The 21,219-nt window shown below is 49.3% G+C and overlaps 1 protein-coding gene across 1 annotated transcript in view; it reads right to left on the bottom strand.

Annotated features, from left to right (window-relative positions):
- PDIA5 (protein disulfide isomerase family A member 5) overlaps positions 1-21,219 on the bottom strand; it is a 93,838-nt gene that overhangs the window by 53,052 nt on the left and 19,567 nt on the right. The window contains exons 2-6 of the mRNA XM_050781847.1: positions 18,289-18,415; positions 15,131-15,218; positions 4,928-5,011; positions 4,624-4,669; positions 569-661 (exon numbers count right to left, since the gene is read on the bottom strand). Coding sequence (XP_050637804.1) covers positions 569-661; positions 4,624-4,669; positions 4,928-5,011; positions 15,131-15,218; positions 18,289-18,415 — 438 coding nt within the window. The remainder of the gene's footprint in view (positions 1-568; positions 662-4,623; positions 4,670-4,927; positions 5,012-15,130; positions 15,219-18,288; positions 18,416-21,219) is intronic.

The raw sequence follows: 21,219 nt of genomic DNA on the forward strand, positions 1-21,219 counted from the left end.
TGTCATAGCTTTTGTTAAATACTTAAGAACTAACAAAGACTATAATCTAGATCTACCCTTCTATCTCCACCCCTGGCCAAATTTGGAAATCAAAGCATAAGAGGGTAAATAATTGGTTGAAAGCTATAGAATGATCCAGAATCATAGAGATCTGCCTCAAGTCTCTGGAAATCTAACCTAAATCTCTAAGGTTATTCTTTAAACAAAACAAAACAAAACAAAACAAAAAACAAGATGTAAAGCCAATCCTAGCAACATCTGGATTACACAATAGAGAGAGAACATTTAAACCTATATTAATGTATGGAAAATCTAAACGTGTTCAAATACATTAAATAAGGAAGGTGAAGAATGGAGAAAATTCTCAGGCAACGTGTGATCGCCACTGGTTACAAGATGGAGCTGGGAAGGGGAGTCAAATATTAGGGTCCTGGCCTAGCTTCCCTAGAGGAAAGTACAAGTGATCCTGGAATAGTCCCATTTCTCAGTTCATTGGGCTCCTTTCCTTGGGAGGCCCTAGTACTAGGGAAGATTCCAGCACCCATCAGAACTGGCAGGAATACATTACCTTTTCACTGTCAAGGTGGACAACATCTTTGGCTCCAGGATCTTCCTCCCACAGTGGGGGCCCTTTTGGATCCTTCAAAAAAGCCACTATGGACTGAGGAAAAAAAGAGAGAAGAGAAAATGCATTTTAGCCCTGAAAAGAGGGAGGTGGGGGAATCAGGAACCTGTCCTGTTTCCCTGCCTGGAGACCTGGGCACACCAGGTGCTGGGTTCAGGACTGCATGTGGCATGAGCTTTGAGGGTGTGTTATTTCCACTGTCCACTGACATCATGGATAAGTGCCCCAAAAATGCACCTCCACCACTCCCACCAGGCTTTTTCAATCACAAGACACCTTGCCCACTCCAGTCAGGTGGTCCATGCCTACTATGCATCTTCATAGACAAAAAAAAGAAAATTTGAGACAATGAGTTGGCTTATTCAAACCAGAGACATACTAGTGCTTCTACTAAATCTCATCTCCTCCAAGAAGTCTTTCTGACTAATGGAATAATGGTCTCAGTCTCGTCCAAAGGAGACATTTCCACATTCCTGCAGCCACTAAAACTGTCATCCCATAAGCAGATCATCATGCCTACTTACGACCTGCTTGGTATTTCATGATCTAAACTGGTTTTGGAGTGGATTAAATCCTGATTATCCTCCACTATATGTGAATAAGTGGGGTCCAGGCTGGGAAGCCCCCAGGGCAGGGTGAGCACCAATGTGGCCTCACCCTTGTGGCTATACTTCTCTTCCTGGGCCCCTCTTCCAGACTGCCTGGATTGAAGATCTGACAAAGTTCTTACAGATAAAGGACTTTGCTGGCCTTTGTTATGTGTACAATGACTCAAATCTCCACTCCCTTTGGGGAAGACGTACAGTGGCAGGGAAGAGGGGCACTGTCCTTCCACCCTCCTCCGTACCCCCCTGCCACTCTCATCGGTTCAGGGCAGAAGCAGCATTCCCTTCCCCCTCAGTCACTCAGAGACGGTGCTCAAAGCCTGTGAAAGCCAGGATCAGGTACCAGACCCCAGTCAGATTCCGTTACTTCTGTCACCTTTGACCACGCTCCAGCGAGCAGATGCTGAACTGAGAGTGTGTGTGTTTGTGTGTGTGTGTGTGCGGCCTGAGATGAGAAAGGGAGGTGCCCTTCTATAATAATAAGGGTATGCATTCAGCCCATCCACCGGTCACACACGGAGAGGACCTTAGAAAGGCTTATTATTTCTGGAAACTCTATTTGGAAAGAACTACTACGGGAGAATGGGAGACAGCCAAGACTTCATAGGATTTCATTCAGGTAGTGCTTCCTGCCTGTCCAAGTGGAGCTGTGAAACGCCTCCTGGCAAGAGAACAGCCATTTCTGCCACAGCAAAAGGCGGATCCACCCTTTCTCGGTCCCTTGTCAAAGCTTTGCCATGACAACCTAAGGAACTATGGAATTGGCAGGATCTTCCCGACACCCGCACTCACCCACAGCTGCAGAGGCACCTGTCCACGAGGCCATGTGAGAAAGATGCTGGTAGGCGCCCACCTGCCTGGGGTTCCAGAAATACCCGGTGCAGGGTTCTTAATCTAGGGTGCACGAGGGACTTCAGGAGTCAGTGAAACCCCAGGCTCATGTGAAAACATTGACTTTGACCGTATGCACACACACCGTTTCAGGGAGGTCTGTGTTCAGCAGGCGCTCAGTGGGATCAGGACCCCAGAACAAGTTAAGAACTGCTGCTCTGGGGGGCTCCTGGCCCCACGCCCAGCCCCCCGCCCCCATCTCCACCTCAGCCTGAGGTCCCATCCAGTCTGAGGGTGGCCAAGAAGAAAAGACAGCAGCGGATGGAAAAAGGAGAGAAATGACCTTTTAATGTGACAACTGACATGTCCGTACACACAACCTTGCTTTTCAGGTGAGGATTATTCTCATTTAACTGAAGCTGAATAACCCCACCCATAGGTTCTCTCCGAGTTGATCTAACTGGACAAGACCTCATGGGGAAAGTCTGTGGGGAGCAGTACTGGAAGCCCACCCTCAATGGTCCTATTCTGGGTGCTCTGAGTCCCAGGCACCGCCTGACACTGCATCTGGCCTTCAGGACACCTTCCCGGCTGTGATCCTGGCTCACAGCTACTGGGCCCTGAGGTCATCAGTGAGTCATCTGAATGCAGACTGCCAGGCACCTCTGGCCCTCACCACTTCTACAGTAAGGATTTGGGGAGTATGTGTGAACAAGGAAAGGGCAGCTTAAAGGGGATGTTCCCCGCTTTGAGTTTCCTATTCTTTGCCAATGGGGAGATAAGTTCTCACTTATCTGGCCTGTGACCTCTCTAGATGCCGTGGCACAGCATCTGTGACCAGGCTTCTGCCCAACCATGTGGGTTGACAAAAACCACAGCCAGAATATGGGCCTGCAGGCCATGGGCCCCTCCTACTGGGGGCTCCTCCGTCTCTCTGGAGTCAGGGTCCCAGGAAAGTTAATCAGTGACTAAGGTAAGCTCTGATCTCAGCTGTCTCAAGCTGAAAAAGCAGAAGCCATCAGCAGTCAGGGAACCATCCTGTCCCCTTCCCTCTGCCCTGGAGAACTCCAGGGACTCTGCCCCCATCCTGCTGGGGGTGCTGGGACTAAGAGTGCCATCTGAAACTGAAGACTCTGGCCCCGTACAATGCTCAGCCACTTCTTCACCTTGTTGATGCCAAAATCACGGGAAGGTCAAGAGAATGCCGACCTCACACACCTGATCTTTGTAAGAGGTGGGGCGAAGCCAGGATTCTGCCTCTCCCACCCAGACACCCAGTGGCACGCTGGGGCCGCCTGGGCTCCTTGCTGCTTCTCTGCTACCACAGTTCTGAGTAGCTGCTCCATAAGCCCAAGACGGATTCCTCAGAGGTCTCAGTTAAACATAAAATATACACAGCCTCCAATAATAAAACAAAACCCTAGCCCTCTCTCCATCATTGCATAAGCGCTTCCCCCATCCCACCCAGTTAAATCTTGTTCCTGGGGAACGTGTGTTCTCTCCAATAACTTCAGTTGACGTCTTAACACAGAATAAGAAGGGCTGAGCAAAAGTAGTTGGAAGAACTTTCTAAGTGTCTAAGTAGGTGTTAAGGTGATGAGTAATCAGGCTGAGTCCCTATATAAGGTGAACGCTGTAGCAACTTAGAAAAAGAATGAGTGTTAGTGGATAAGCAAGAAATGACCTGGAGAGATGGTGGGGAGAGACAGAGGGAGAAGGAAGGGCAGAGGGAGAGGGTCTCTGACAGCTGCACAGACAGATGGACAGATAGGAAAAAAATGGAAGAGACACAGATGGAGAAAGAGGGGCAGATGAAGAGACAGGAGCGCAGGGTCCAACCCAGTGTGGGAAACAGGAGGGTTAGGAAGTGAGTTCAAACATGTCAGGACCAGAAGAAATATATGGCTTCAGCCAACACAGGACCAGAAAGCAGAAGACAGGTTGGAGGAAGGGAATCCTAACCCTGAAGGAGGAGAGTTGCAGTTCAGGAGGACTAAGGGCTGGGGCAGCTGCTTTGTGGTTACAAAGCATGTATAGATTACAGGATTTTATATTTCTTTCCATTTATGCTTTTTCATCTACTTCTAAACTGGATTGATAGCAGAGAACTCTTCAATGATACCCATATCTCATCTGGAACAAGCTGCATCAGGCCAAAGGTGCCAACCTGCCCATGTGTGACACCCGGTGCTAACCTGGGCACCGTACGTCCCACCCAGCCTGAGGGTGGCCACTACCGCAGAGATGAGGGGAGGACTTTGAAGCTACAGCAAAAGGAGGCCCAGGCCTTTGGCAGAGAGAGAGGTGACATCATCTGCCTCACTGGACAACTGCTGATACATTCACAAACCCATCTCCAAAGCTGGGTTAATCTGTTGTGTTAAGAGCTACAAACTTTTCCAGATATTCTGCTGACATATGCTCTAGAGATAAGAATCTCTCAGGTCATTCAGAAGAGCTATTTGTGCAATCTGCCCTTTCTTTTCTCAGAGAGAAAACCTGCCAGACTTTGGGCGTCCATTCAGACTCCACCTCTGCTGAGAATGAGGGAGGTAAATTTACCTTAAATGTCACAGCTCGGTTATATTCAGTATGAAATGCACCATCCCTGTCAAATGAGGAGAAAAATGTGTTAACTTTAAGAATGGTTGTGAAGATACATACCTTTGGTTTCCTGCAGCATCTTAATAAGGTTCAGCTTTTGAATGCAGTTCAGGATTTTATTTTTTTAAAGAAACAATTGTAAACACAGGAAGAAAACCATTCTGAAATAAAATTAATCTAACTAAAAATTGCTGTTCACTGGAAATACCAATGAAAACGTTCGGCACTTACTTGGAAATTGGAAATGCCCATGTGTACTTACTGGTAATGGAATAATTCGACCTTTTTGTCCTTCGGGCTCAGGTCAACTTTCATCTTCTTGCACAATTTCCTACTCTCTGCATCACTGAAAGACACAAATGTCGGGAACCATTTATCACCTGAAGTCCTCATAAAGGTGTTGACAGCAAAATCTGCTGGTGTCCTAAGAAATAAGCCAGGTAACTTGGAATTCCCAATAGCAGATGAGGGCCTTACTACAGATGGGCTGTGAGAACTGGAGGGAGGAGACTAACTAGGAGGCCAAGGGCTGATCGAGAAAGACAGAGGCTGGCTGCGGGGGCTCATGCCTATAATCCCAGCACTTTGTGAGGCTGAGGCAGGTGGATCACCTGAGATCAGGAGTTCGAGACCAGACTGGCCATCATGGTGAAACCCCGTCTCTACTAAAAATACAAAAATTAGCCAGGCGTGGTGGTGCATGCCTGCAACCCCAGCTACTCGGAAGGCTGAGGCAGGAGAATCGCTTAAACCCAGGAGGTAGAGGTTGCAGTGAGCCAAAATTGTGCCACTGCACTCCAGTCTGGATGACAAAGAGAGAATCCACCTCAAAAAAAAAGAAAAAAGAAAAAGAAAGAAAGAAAAGAAAATAAAGAGACAAGCAGACAGGAGCAGGTGTGTCATGACTTGTGGGTGGCAACACAGACAGACAGAGGGAGAAGGACATTTAGTAGAGATCGGGTTTTGCTATGTTAGCTGGACTGGTCTCCCTGCCCCCTTCCTCCCTCAGGCCCAGACAAAGACAGGTCCAGACAAAGGAGGTGCCCCAGCAGCTTAGGGGGTGGACAATCCATGGTAACAAGAAAATAAACTCCAATCCTGGCCACTCTTTAGATTTACCAGGCAAGTTTTTAAAAAGATCGATGCCCTGGCCTTCCCCTGATTATTAATTTGGAATCACTGTCGGGGGTGGGACAAGCAAGATTTTTGTTTTTAGAGCTCTGACATAGGCTACCTGCTATACACTATGTGACCAAGGTAAGAGGAAAACATGCTACCATGTTGAAGAAGTTATGAAATCTGGCCAGGTATTGACAAAAGACAAAAGGAGAAAGGACCAGGCTGTGGTTAAAGGAGCCCCTCCCTTGGCATCTGGGATATTACACTCTCTTCCAATAAGAAATGCCTGTCAGGTACCATTCCCCGTTTACAAAGCACTCATGCACAACCTCATTTCATCTTAGTGCCCTGCCTGTTAGAACAATGGATTTCAATATGTGGTCCCTGAACCAGTAGCACCAGCATCATCCAGGAACCTGTTAGAAATGCAAATTATCAGCCCCATCCCAGACCTACTAAATCAGAAACCCTGGGGATACCTGAGCAATTGCATTTGAAGAACCTTCTAGGTGATTCTGATGTGTGCTCAAGTTTGGCAACCACTCATTGCATTAGACTAGCTCCTTCACTGGCTCATGTTCTTCTCCCCTACCTCCACGAGGTTTGGCTCCCCTGTGCCCTACACCAGCCCCTTAGAGACCTGACCTGCTCCCACAGCTTCCCCGTCCTGCCTGCACTCAGCCAGTCCGAGAGTTCTGCTTGTTACTTGGGGGTCATCTCCCCAGCCCTGAAAAGACTCAGTGAGGGCATCTCGGCTACCCAGTGCCCACTGGTCACCATTGACTACACAACTGGAGTCATCTTTTGGGGAACTTTGTTGGGACAGGTACGACAGCCACCTGAGGCAAGGCACTGTATCCCCCTGTTGCTTACACACCTCACCTCCACCAACAGCCATTAGCTTCACACAGCTGTGCATCAGCCCAGAACAGATGGACTAATTAAACCACTCAGCTCAATTCTAAAAGCAACACTCATCAGTGGACATGTAAAAAATGCAGGACCTCATTTTAAGTGTAAAGATACAATTTGCAACTCAAGAAGCATGTCTTACTGGAGAGGTGTGTGATGGTCAGAGAGGAGGAGTGCCTCCCTGCTCCCTTCCTCCCTCAGGCCCAGGGGTTTCCTCCCTACTAGTCCCAGCTGTCTAGCCATCGCTGCAGCCACTGTAGCTTCCAGCCCTGGGCCTGGCAAACAGTGGGGACTCATGAAATGCATGAAGAATCCAGAGAGGAACTGCAATAGTTCCTCCCCCAAGGTGGCAAGGACATTTTAGGATAGAGTCCAGAGAGAAGCGGCAAGCTGGGGGTGGGCTCTCCAAATACAGAGGGCAGCCCAGGGCATCCGCTGAAAACTTTCTTATCCTAAAGCCCTCTGAGGTCCACATATGCCTCTTCTGACCACCACTATTACAGTTCAGGTGTGCCCTGTCCCGCAGGGACTCTGTGGTGAAGCTGCACTGAGGGGTGGTGGGTCTGTTTGATAACAACTGTGAATGAGGTGCCCCTTCCCCGCTTGAGTTAATTCCCCGGGAGAGAGGGCTCGACTTGGGATGTTTACAACCACTCACTTGGCACCTTCCTCGTTGGCCTTTGTTCTTCTGTGCTCCACTGTTTCTGTGACCACCTACCGTCCACCCAAATGCAACAACAAACAGCAGCTGGGGCAGGAGCCAAGGCTGGGATGGGATGTGCGCAGCCTCCCTCAGCCCCATCAGCCCCATCCTGGCACCCACGGCATGTGAAGGGCCGGCTCATCGCCTCTCAGTTCATGCTGCAGTGCCTGCCTGGGCGGCTCAGACGCTGCAAGGCAGCAACTGGAGGGGAGAATCCCCACCCCATGTCCCTCTCTCTTCCATCAAGCCTGGCTAGCAGCCTCTGCCTGTGACTATCACAAAGCAGAGGGAGGAAACAGGGGCTTGGTTCATTCCCACGCCAATCCCGGTCCACTCTGTGGGAAACCCTTCCACGAAAAAGTCCCACGACGGCAGCCTTAGGTTCCCTGAGGGCCCAGGCAAGTCTTAGGACTAAGAATCCAAATCAACTAAGTTGGCTGGTAGAGCTGGGGCCACAGAGGCACCCCTGCTTGCTCTTCAGCTTGGCCTCCAAGGTTCAGCCCAGTGCGCAGCCTCCTGCCCTCACTCCACCTAAGCAAGTGCCCCACGAGCCCTCACTCCAGACTCTGTGCCACCTTCTTTGTTAGGTTTTGTAACACTCCTAAGGATTCTCTCCTCTCCCCATTCCCTGCATTCTTTCTCTCCCTGAGAGGTGAGTGGGGAGGAGGCTTCCTGTCCCGTCTGAGCACACTTCCGGCACAGACCCGAGGACCACTGGATCCAGCACTCCTAATCTCCCCTCCCCTGTTGTCTTCCTCTCCACGGCGCTTGTCAACATCTGACCAACTTGTCCACTGCCTGCCCCATCAGAAACATGTGCTCCGTGAAGCCAAGGGCTTGGTTTTGTGCACAGCTATCTCCCCAGTGGCACAACAGCAGCTGACACATAGTAGGCACTCTATAAATCACCTGACTGAATGGCTGAAATGAATGATATTATCTTACCACCGCTGGGATAAGGCTCTGCGTTTCTGGCTTTCTGGGATCTCTGGGCTCCGTCTACTGAGCTCCAGGAATCCTGCCAGATGACAATTCCTGACAATGTCCTCTCAGCACTGCTCCCCTCCTTCCCACAGTTCTGTCTCTCAGAGTGTATAAGTGTGAGTAGTGTGTGTGTGCGCAAGCATGTGTGCACACACTAATTGTGCAGTGCAGACAATAAATACCAGAAGAGTTCAAGTAGGGGAGAAAATTACCTAAGCTCAGAGACTTAAAAGGATCTGAGTTGAGAGATTAAGTACAATTAATTGATCTACTGCCTACCTCCCTCCCCCAGCCAGTGACTGAGGCTCTAGGGGAGAAAGGAGACAAAGCAGTGAGCAGGAAAACGAGATGCTTTGCTAGAATTGAGGGGATGGAGAACGCCACCGTGGGTCATGGAGAAGGGGCTGGCAGTGCAAAGACCGTCACCCGCCACTCCCCTGGCCCCTGTCCTGCAAGAACCAGCCATCCCTCTGCCCATTTACTCACCACTGTTCCAAGGAATGAGGCGTCAAGGCCACTGATCTGCTCCATCCTATCCTTCCCCACCTCACTTGGCTCTCTTCCACGGATAATGTGGAAGGAAAGACTGCAGAGGCCTATACACACTTCCCTCCCCACCCCACACCCCCACACCCAGACAGACACATGAGCATGGGTGTTTTCATCTGAATCTGCCATGGGACAGCTGACTGCCAGTCGGGAGTGGCTGCTGCAGGTACACAGTGCTGTGTTTATTGGATTTTCCTGTGCAGTAATTACTATCCAAGAGACTGGAGACACACACTCTGGGGAGTCAGGCCCAGGGATCAAAGTGGGGGTGAGAGCAGGAAGAAAGAGGAAAAACAAGGTCTGGGAGACGGCGGGGTCAGGGGGTGGGGGTCTGAGGTCTTTCACCAGTCCAGTCTGAGTACCACAGCCCACTAGAATGACAGTTTCAACATCTGGCTCTGCCATTAGCGACCTCTGGCAGGACCCTTAGTTTCCTGAGCTGCAAAATGCCAGAGTTATCCACATAAACTGAATGGAGCTTGATTTCTCTACGGGGTCAAGTCAGACTAAATAAAGCATTGAGACAGGTTGCCTTATATCCTGACACATGAACCACGAGCCAGAACCTGGGGCAAAAAATGGAGACAAAATAACCTCTGAACCCCTGTCATCTCTCTCCTCGCCTCCCAACCGGATCCTCAGCCAGCCACAGGTGGGGTTCTCACGTCCACGGCAGACCATGTTCAGCCCCTCCTGGTGGGGTAGAAACAAGACCACACTGAAGACAAGAAGGAAGGCTTCTGCCTGTCTTAACATTAACTTTGTGCCCATGGCTACCCCAGCCTCTCTAGCTCCATTTCCCCATCAAAGAAGGGCTAACTCTCTTCCTCCCACCGAACCCGGTCTAACATGGCAGGATTCTGGCCAGGTGGACCCATGATCTCCTGGGGCCAGGTAGGAGAAGAAAGGTAGAAAGTGTCCTCACTTCAAGGACGTGAAGAAAAGGGGGGCGAGTGCTGAGCAAGAAATACTGAGTGACTGCCTGATGCCAAGTACCAAGGACGATGTGAAAGAATGTGGCTGGAGGATACAAGGCAGGAGGCAATGAGACAGAAGTCCTGAAAGAGCTGAACCTTGACCTTGGACAGGCCATGGTGGTCACGTAGCACCCTCTGAAGGAAGGATTCCCTACAATAGGGCTCCTCCCCGAGTTGGCTGTTTCCCTTGGCACATGCCTCAAGAAGGTGCATCACAGGGTCCGGATTACACAGTACAGTTAGTAAGAGTGGTGGGAAAAAGAGAGAGGAACATGGCTTTTCTGAAGACATGTAAGGTGCCTCCCCTCCACTGCCCTCCCAGCCCAGCAATTCTAAGGCTCTGCTCCTCAAGGGGATGTGTCACTCCAACAAGTGCATGGTGTTGTGCTGGAAGGTATCTGAAGCCACAAGATAAACATGGCACTTCTTCTGGGAGTCTGTTTTACCCCCTGTAAGTAATGTTGAACATGCTGAGGAGCAAATGCTAAATTCAAATAGTTTTTAGGAAAAAACATAAGTCTTCAAAATATGTTATGCCTGCTCTGGCAGGTCCCCAATCTTACATCTGGGAAGCTGTCACCGCTCCAGGGAAATCAAGCAGATGGGGAGAAGGGCAGGGAAGAAAGCAGATGTGGTTAAGCAGTGACCCTAAGCCTTAAGGAAAAGAAAGTAGCAAGCACCTGATAGGACAGCCTTGCCCCCTGTGAGATGCAGCCTCAGGAATTAGCAAACCAGGCACAGCTCCATGCTGGCTCCAGCTCAACTTCCCAGACAGCAGCACTCCACGCCAAGCCCGAGCCCCAGCGCCCAGCTGGCAGGGCACGAGGGGAATACCAACTCCCGCACACACAACCCGCTTAACAGCCGGACAACCACCACCAGCCAGACTGAGCGTGGCTGTTGAGGTCTGAGCCAGGAGTGGAGTGAGGGAGAAGGAAAGCTGACAAAACCCTGGACAGAAGTCAGACGCCCTACAGACACCCCAGAGCAACAAGTTACAGGACCTGGAGCAGGGAGAAAACCAGCGGAGAAGTGTTCGTGTGTTCCTGCAGGTGCGCATAGAGGAATAGGGAGGAAAGAGCCAGAAAAGCAAAAAAATTAAAAAAAGAAAAGGAAAAGAAATATCCATACAGAAAGGAGAGAGGAGAAAAGAGGCCAAAAGAAGGCCAGGCCAGGCCAGGCACGGTGGCGCATGCCTGTAATCCCAGCATTTTAGGAGGCAGAGGCAGGTGAATTGCTTAAGCCTGGGAGTTCAAGACCAGCCTGGGCAACATGGCAAAACCTGGTCTCTACAAAAAAATACAAAACTTAGCTGAGCATTGTGGTATGCGCCTACTGGGGAGGCTGAGCTGGGAGGAAGGCTTCAGCCTGGGAGGTCAAGTCTGCAATGTACTGAGATTGTGACACTGCACTGCAGCCTGGGCAACAGAGACTGTCTCAAAAACAAAAAGGGCCGTGCCAGGTTGCAGGGAGTCCTGGACTCAGGATTGGGAAAAGGGAACAGAAACCTAATAAGGGGAGAGAAAAGAGGGAGACAGGAGAGAACCTCAGAGAGAAGGATAGGAACCCTTCCAAAATGGGGAATGGGGAGGGAGGGGCACAAAGAGAAAAAGACCCCCCTCAAAGACTAGAAGGCACGCGCCCACCACCATGCTTATAACACACACACACCAAGCCTGGAAGCTTCCAGCATTTTCTGAACCAGGCTATTTAGGGATGAGAGCAACTTGGAAGACTCAACCCCACATTTCCCAGAAGATTCAACTGAAGCCCAGAGAGGGGCAGTGACTTGCCAAAGGCCCCACAGCTATTTGATGTCAGAGCCTAGACTCAAAGCTGGGTCTCCTGACCTTTAGTCCTACAAATTCCACTGCACCCTGTACTTTTTTTTTTTGAGATGGAGTTTTGCTCTTGTAGCCCAAGCTGGAGTGCAATGGTGCGATCTCGGCTCACCGCAACCTCCACCTCCTGGGTTCAAGTGATTCTCCTGCCTCAGCCTCCCGAGTAGCTGGCATTACAGGCATGTACCACCACGCCCAGTTAATTTTGTATTTTTAGTAGAGATGGGGTTTCTCCATGTTAGTCAGGCTGGTCTCGAACTCCCAACCTCAGGTGATCCACCTGCCTCGGCCTCCCAAAGAGCTGGAATTATAGGTGTGAGCCACTGTGCCCAGCCTGCACCCTGTACTTCTTAAGGGTCAGAGCAAAACACCCATGGCCTGGGGCTCACTCCCATGCCCAAAACCTTCTTCAGGTTCATCCTTACAAGAACCAAGGGGTCCTCACCCAGTAAACAGTTGCTGAGTGAACAAGCATACCATTTCTCCCCCTCCAGCTTCCTCCTGAACAAACTTGTCTAGATGAAAAACAACACTAGGAGAACAGTGTCTCACATTTAAATTGTATTTCCTATTTTACAAAGAACTTTCACTTATCCGATCCTTATCACAGACCTGGAAAGAAGGCAGAACGTGTATCGCTGTCCCATTTCACAGCTGAGGAAACAGACTCAGGGTGACCGACTTGCCTGGTGTCACAGGGCTAGTGAGCAGCGCAGCTAACTAACTAGTCAGCAGTCAGCCCGGGCCCCCTCCTAAGCCCAAGGCTTTCTCTTTTATTCCACACACCTGCAAAGACACCTTGACACTGGAGTAACATCTTCTCTCACCCCAGATGCTCCCTGTTCCCCTCGCCTGCCTTTTAAAGGGAAAAGCAGGGTGGCCTGTGTCACCTCCTGACCTTCCTGGTCACCCCAACCCCAAGCCCTGTCCCCATCCTAGCCACCAACCCTTCGTGGGCAGGGCAGGAAGTGGAGCTGGAAACGATGAGAGATGGGTGCCTCAGCAGGGCCCATTTGAGGGAGGTGAGCTCTGGCTGGCTACCTGCTATTTTACAGTGACAAGGATAAAGAAGGTAGCCTGGCCCCATGCCACCTACTCGCTCCTCAGCAGACAGCACCAGAAAGCAAAGTTCCCAACGGCACTTCTGCCCATCCCTGGGTGTGTCTCATTCACAGACCCACAGAATGGACTGGACACACTTAGGACAACCGCGAGAGCTCTCATTGCAGGGCTCTGTGGAGCTAACACGGGGGCTCCCCGTGTCCTGACGATTCCAGGCAAGTTTAGAAGTCTAGAAGCAGGAGTAAATGAGCTGGAGGGTAGGAGCTGAGTTCTTGGAGATCTCCTTTTCCAATAGTGGTTTGTGACAGCTGCCACCCAGAGTGGCCTACCTGGGCCACAGCCCAGAGTTCTGAACCTTGGGCTACTCAGGAAAGATTGCACCCTGCCTCTAATTTCAAACTCACACCCAGATATTCCTGAGTCCAACTTAATCCACTTTGGCTCCATAATTCACCTACTTATCCACACTATTTTAAAAGCTATCTAACATTTCAGTTTCTATTTCCTCTTACAGGAATAAATTCAACAGAGTGAGGCAACTACATGGAATAGTCCATCCTTCCGTCTTCGGGTTAACTCTTTCAAGCTCCAAGGTGCTTCCCTGCCCCAATTTTAATTTGAGCACGTGGAAATTCACAGGATGTTCTCATTGGCACTTTTATTGACTCCAGACATCATGTTTCCAAACTTGAGTCCTGAAGTTGAATCTCCATAGTCTGTCTTCACCCACTACCCTGACCCCATTTCACTCAGGCACCTTGCGCTGCATGTTTTCCAGGCTACTCAGGGACAGCAGCAGGCCTTTTACCTCCACAGGCAGTTCTAGGGGTCCATTCCATAGGTGGCCGCCTGCAGGGAAAGCCAGGGCACTGTGAGCACGTGGTATTGTGCTCTGAGGTCTTTGCACCAAATGTGAACACGACCTCCTCTGTGAAGCTTTTCTCAACCTTTCCAGGCAGAATGGAGGGGCTCTCCCTCCATACATATAGTCTGTGTTTGCAGCACTGTTCACCTGACATTGGAATCACTGGGCTAAGTGTCTGCCCTCTCCTCACATACTGAGCTCCTTGAGGATGCAGTTATCCATCTGCATGTTCTCAAAGCACGTAGTAAATGCCCAGTAATGTCTGTTACATGGACCCAGGTGGAGATAGCAACTAAGTCAAAGCTCCTCTGCCCATTTCTGCCACCTACAAGCCTTGTAAGAACTCCCTACAATAAGCCTCCATCAGCTTGGAAGAACTGCTGCCACCTCCAGATATGGAAATTCCAAAGTGCCTTGTCTCCATCTAATAGGCTTTGTTACTCTGCCAGTCACACAGAGCATGGCTGGTCAAATATGGGAGACAGAGAGATGCCTGGAAGGCAAGCACCCTTTCGGATCAACTATGAACTAGAATTAACCAATGGCTAAGATCTCACCTACTGCCTGGTGAACAGCCTTTTCTGTTCAGTTAGCATCTGAATGAATCTGGAAGTATGAGGCCACACACACACACGCACACCCTCTACAGCACACACCACTTGGCTAAGACTTATTATCCTAGTTTCACTCAGTGTTTTGTCAAAATATGAATCTCCTTCAATGCTCTCTAATCACAGGCAGAACAAACTTGAGGTCATCAACTTATAAATCAGTTGTGTCCCAAAAATTCACTTGAAAAGTAACCATTTAGAACTCAGACTGAAGAGGAAGAGGATTACACTGGGGTGGGTACCATAAATGTTCACTTAACCTGCAGGGTAGTAACAGGGCATATTACTCAGGCAATAATAGCTACATTAAAGATTTAGAAGACCTTTACAGGCCTGGGCCCCCTCAGAAGCCAAGGCACAGGCAGCTCGACCCACTGATTCTACCTTTGCATGTTGGGCAGCAGAGGCATCTAGTAGTAATGTCCTGGGTTGGGGGTAAAGCTCATGGTTCTTGCTGCAGACCCACCACAGACAAACCTGCTGGGTAACCCGGAAAATCACCTTGCCTCTCGGGGTATCAAGGCCACCCTCTGTAAGACAGGAAGGCCCCCTCTGCCACTCACCTCCCTCTGGGAAGACAGAAGAAAGCAACACATAGAAATAGAAGAAAGTGAAATTTCTATGGAAAAAGGGAAGAAAGGGGGCTGGGCTGTGAAGAAAGGGGTGGAAAGCCAGACACCGCTCTTCCAGTCCAGAGTGACCTTGAAGTATCACTAGAGGGAACCTTTCCATCGCATACTCCCTCCCAGATTATTAATCAAAGGACAGTTCCCGTCCCCACCCTTCAAAGCCCCAAGTGCCCCCTGCCCAGCAGCCACATGGCACATGGCCCCAGCACATACCCACAGTCCACCCAGCAGATGGTGCCTTGTCCTTTCACCGCTTGGGCCACTGTGGACAGTAACCTGAGATGATTTTCAGCTGCCGCCTCTGTAAAAAAACAGAAAATTAAACATCTGTGCCCAAAGGCACTGGGTCACCTCTGCCATCTTCCCTCAGAGGTGAGGAAGGATGGAGACCAATCCCAGAGCGGGTGGAAAAGTCCTGAGCACCAGGTAAAACACCCATCCCTGCACTCAACAGTGCCAGGGCCTGTGCTGCAAGAATAGTCCTGGCTCTTCTCAGAAACCCCTGATCCCACCATCCTCAGGGGCCTTCCTCTTGGACACAGAACCCCCAAGTCACCCTGCCTTAATCCACACTTCACACCTTACTCTTCCAAGAATCTCTCAGCCAGATCCTCAAGGCCAGTAAAGTCTCTGACTCATGTCTTTCTGGGATACATTTTGAAAATTCCATAAACAATGACAATCCTATAACTAAAGCAGGGAATGATGCTGCTGACTCCATGTTCAAATGTCCTGGCACCCCACCTAGGAGCTGACGAGAGCTGGTCAGATCCTTCCTTTACTTGTGGAGCACATGCTTATCTAGGAGCTCAGTACAACCTGGTGGTAAAATGAGGTCTATACGTGACACTAGGCTCTGATGGGCCAATGCCAAAGACACCTAAGCCCCATTTAACAGCCCACTTCCCCAGAAGCCACGGGGCAAGAGCTGGTCCTGACAGCACCTCCAGGAGTCAGTTGCAGGAATGTGGACCACGCCTTGGGACAGGATGGAGTGATCGCAAGAAAGGAAGACTTTCTCATTGGTGCAGGTGTCAATCCTGATGGGTCAGGGCAAGGCACCCGGATACTACTGTGGGAGGGCAGGGTCTTAGGGACAGAGCCTCTGTGGCCAGGATTTTAGCACTGCCAGCCTGCAATGATCCACTGCAAAGTGGCTGTGGCCAGTGTTTGATTCCTATGGCCAGCAGGCTCCTGAGTCACATTCTCCTAGGTGACACCTGTGAGCTCACTTGAAAGTCCTGCCAGACAAAGACTGGTGGGGAGAGCGATCTGCCGCTTTCTCCCGCCAGAAACCGTATGATACATCCCCACGCCAAGCAGAAATGATGTCTGAATCATGTGCCTCCACAGATCGCCTTTTCTAGTGTGGATAATGGTAGCTGTTTGTGAATACAGAGCATGCTGAGCCTTTCACAGAAGCAAACAAAAGTATCGCTCAAGAGACATGCACGGAGTCACTAGGAGGAGGCACTCCCAGGAAACCACGGCCAGGGTGACAGGAGGAGGGCAAGCCACTGAAGTGGGGAAGCCATTGTTTCACTGCTCTGACTGGGTTCTGGGAAGCAGGGGAGGGGGAGAAATAAACTAGAGCAAGATAAAGTACCCCCTGCCCTAACCTGCATTTCAGCCATGGAAAGGGAGGCACTGCTTGGAAGGATGGGAGGGAGCAAAGAAAATCCAGTTTTTGCACTGCTCAAAATCCCACTGAAGGTCACATGTCTCTTGTGCAGCAGGCCTGGGCAAGGAGGCAGGAAGTTAAAATAATTGCCCAGGCCCCATCAGGCAATGAAAGCAGGAGGTAGGCTGACAAGTGGGAAGCACCAGGGCCTCTACTCGCAATAGCTCGAGACACGGTGGGGTGAGGGAAAGAGAGCTTAGGCGCTACCTCCTGCCCTGCAAGCTCCTGACAACAGGCCCCACCTTTCCACTCTCTAACTCCCTAATGATTTTCTGGCCTCAGCCCCATTCTGATCTCAAAGCCCTTCTCTCATTGCAGAATCAATACTCTCTTCCCATCCTCCATCAGAGAAAATAAGAGGCAGCGGGGCATAGGGGACCAGCTCCCACCTGCTGCTAGGAGATCTCAAACGAGTCTGCTACTCCCAGCTTCCATTTCCTCATATGTACACTGGATGTCCTCTGACAACCCGCACTGCCTCCCTCCTGGCAAAGGAGCAAATGAGACTGTATTATGATGAGCTTATATGGTGGGATCTACCCTAGAGAAGGAATGGAACATGTCTATCACTGACAATCATCCTAGCTCCAACTCCAGGATTATCCAAAGCAGCAAGCCACATGTTTTCAGGGCCCTATGCCCCAGGCCTCAAGAGTACACTGCTTCCCTTTCCCTTGATTTCACCTCTATTCCTGAGAGGTGACAGCAGAGAAATGCTAGTCACATGCTGGGCTCCCAACAATGCACTTGGGGTATGTGCGTCAGACCCTCAGAAGCGGAAGCAGCAGCCGCAAGTGGCAATGAAGACATCCCACATGCCAGGGATGCCTGGAGAATGCAGGCACATCTGGAGCCTCTATCATCCCCCAGGTGCCAGTGAGGGTTGAGGCCGAGCTGCCAGGGAAACCTGTGCCCGGAACCGGCCCAGCCATTGGCTGCTGCTTCTCCAGGGCCACAGAAAACTTGGCATCCTTAGAAGCAGCAAAAAACACTTAACTCCGCTGGAACAACTTCAACGGAGTCAGTGTTCACCCTTCCCCAAAGTCACTGCCAAGAGCCAAGCAAACCTCTCTCCATCTGCTATGTCCTTGCCAGTCTCAAGGTCGGAAGAGAGGCAGGCTGCTGCTCCTGCCCCCAAGAAATGCTGTGTCCCAAGCTTAGAGCCCACTCCAAATTCAGTCTTGCATCTGACCCCAGAGCAGGACAGATGGGCTTGGCAGGGCCAGGGCTGCCAGCTGGGGTGAGTGCTCCCGAGCCTGGGGCCCATTCAGCTGGCAACAGGCCGGCCTGGCCAGTAAATCAACAGCTCTGGCAAAGTGTGCCCTGGCAGGGATCGGCCCCATGCCTGTGCAGGAAGCCAGGACATCCATCCCCAGTGCCCGCCATTGTGATCCTCCATCCTACTTCACACACGCCCTCTCCCTCTTGAGGAGCGAGGGGCTCCAGAGGACTTTCCCAACACTCATAAAAAGAAACGGAACCACCCCTGGGATCAGAAAGCGGCAGAGCTAATGCTCCTGTATGCCTCTGCCTCTGTCTTCTGAGGAAAGCTGACAAACCCCAAGTCCCTTGGACCCTCCCTGAGTGGTTTTCATCCTAAGGTCTCCTGCTTTCCATGTCCACCCCCTTCCTTCCCCTGAATCCCATCCTACCCCGATGGTTGACCTCAAGGCTGGGAAGGGACACTCACCAGATTTGGAGTAAAGCACCAGTACATTATTCCGGGTTCTGAGCAGTTTTTTCAAGTCCTTGGGGTCAGAGATTCTCTCAATGAGTGAGGAGACCTTTGCAGAGGACAGCCACAATGGCAGGACCACCTGGGGATCAAGGAGCCAACGACCGTGAGTTCCAGCTTCTGGCTGGGCCCCAGAAGAATCGGTGCCCACAGATGTGCTGCCTAGAGCTGCTTTCCTTCCAGAGGATGAGGGCAAACCAACACATCTCATGCACCACACCTACTTCTTCACCTCTAGGGACACTCCACAGCCCACTCCCAGTCTCCCTTCCCCATGCACTTTTATAAGGCTGTATGGACTACAGATATACATAGTCAGCCCTCTATCTCGCAGGTTCTGCATCCACAGATTTGACCAACTATGGATGGAAAATGTTTGAAAACATAAAAAATAACAGGATAACAGTAAAATATAATATCAATAAAAATAATACAATATAACAACTACTTACATGGCATTTATATTGTATTCAGTATCATAAAGAATCTAGAGATGATTTAAAGTATACAGGAAGCCATGCATAGGTTAGATGCAAATACCATGCTATTTTATATAAAGGACTTGCGCATCTATGGGCTTTGGTACCCTGTGGAGGCGGGATGCTGGAACCAATCCCTCAAGGATACCAAGGGAGGTTTGTATAAACATTCTGCATTGTTACACATCAGTCGAGAGCCCCCTGGGAGGTCAATGTCTGTCCATATTCCTCATGTTACCCCAATGCCATATTCTCGGGCAATGTAAAAACTCCATCCCATCTAGCAGCATCAAAGCATAAAATATACAGAGAAATAAGATCATCCCTTAATGCTTAGGGTGGGAATGGATGGGTAAGAGGCTTTTAGCTTTTCTTACTCAGGCAAGTGATCTCAGGAGGTTAGTCAACAAGAAATGAGCCAATTCTCCCCCAGAGAACCCTGGGAAACTTTGGGAACTGGAGGTGTCAGGCACCTCTGCAGGCACAATGAAGGGTGGGCTAAAAGCAGTGGGTGGGGGTTTATTAAAAGTGTGAATAAGGAGTAGACACAAAGCAGATCCCCTTGCCCAGACTGCACAGCTGGGCAACAGCCCCTTGCCCACCTGACAGAAAGCAAGAAGGTTACTATATGGAGAGATTGAGTAAGAAAAATTCTACTGGGAGATAACCCGGCAGAGGGTAGGAGGATGGCCGTCAGAAAAGACAAGGGGATTCAGAGGAAGTCTACAAACTGAATCTTGAGATCACTCATTTCTCCAAGCTCCTGGCCCCCAGCATCTCCCTTCCCTTCTCTGGAATGCGACCTGCCAGTCTTTTTCCCCAGGCAAGAGATTAGAGAATTTCCCTCTGGGGAAACTGAGAAGCATAAGAAAAACAACCTAAAGACAGTGATTTGGAGATCCTCAATCGAAACAGCTGAGTTCCTGCTCAAATCTCCACTGTGAGGCTCTCCCAGTAAACAAGCACTCTCCACTCCCTCTACACACTCACAGAGCTGCCAGTCCATGGGCTAGTACCTTGCTCTTCAAAACAGACAGATGATCAAAGTTCACCAGTTACAAATGACAGAGACCAGAACAAACCAATGGAAAGATGAAATGTAGAGGAAAAAGAAAATTAAAAGCACAGAAGTAAACAAGAAAATTATTATTCTCAGAGAAATAAAATGGTGCATCCATAAAATAAGAATAGAATGATATGAAGAAAAATAAATACTCAAAGAGAATCATGAAAATCTCTTGGAAAGTAAAATTATCACAGAAATAATTAGGGTTGGAAGTAGAATTGAGAAAACAAAAACAAACTCCTAGAAAACACAACAAAAAGATCAAGAAATAAAAAAGGACTTAAGAAAAATAAGAGAATGGACCCATTAAGTGCAAGAGCCAAATTAAAGAGACTCAAGAAAAAGAAAAAGAGAGAAAAAAAAGAGAAAAATCAATTATCAAAAAGTTAATTCGAGACCTGGCACAGCGTCTCATGACTGCAGTTCCAATTACTCATGAGGCTGAGGCAGGAGAATCACTTGAGTTCAGGAGTTCATGGCCAGCCTGGGCAACAGTGACTCAATCTCTAAAAAAGCAAATAAATTAAAAATAATCATTCAAGAAAATGTTCCAAACCTGAAGGATGTGAGTCTTCAGATGGCAGGGCCCAGCATCATGAATAAAAAGACTCTTACCAAAATACATCACTGAAAACTTTCAGAACACTGCTGACAAAGGGGAGATCCTAACCATTTCAAATAAAAAAAAAAATACAACATACAAAAGATCAGGAGTCAGAACTGGCATAAGACTGTTCATCAGCACACAAAAGACAATGAAACATTGGCTTCACAATTCTCAAGGAAAATGATTTCTAACTGGAATTCTGTAACCAGCTAAACTATCCACCAATCATGAAAATAAACTTACTTGAACAGATTAAAGATATCAGATGTATAAAATTTACCACCAGTGTACCCTTTCTCAGAAAGATACTGGGACCCATTTTCCACTAAAACAAAAAGTAAATGAAAAATTAGACATGGAAACAAAGAATTTAATGAAAGAGAGAGACAAAAGGTTGACCACGTTGATGGTGAAGAGAAATCCCAGGATGACAACTGTTCAACAGCCTGCAGAGCAACCAGACCAGAACAGAGTGAGGACAGAGCTCATGGAGGAACACAGTCAATAAGAGGCAACCATAGCTTATTTGATATGCTTGGTCATACTGAGAGGAGTTTTAATTTATGCTACAAAAAATTGTTTTAAAAATAATATGACCAAAATTACACAGCTCGTTAAGTACAGCCAGGACCTGAATCCCAGTCTTTCTAATATGAGCTCACACCTTCTCAGCCCCCTGCCTCTTTGCAGCCAGAAGCCTTGGATTGAGTCTGAGCCCTACCACTCAAGAGCTA

Source organism: Macaca thibetana, chromosome 2 (genome assembly GCF_024542745.1).
Source record: "Macaca thibetana thibetana isolate TM-01 chromosome 2, ASM2454274v1, whole genome shotgun sequence".
NCBI lineage: Eukaryota > Metazoa > Chordata > Mammalia > Primates > Cercopithecidae > Macaca > Macaca thibetana.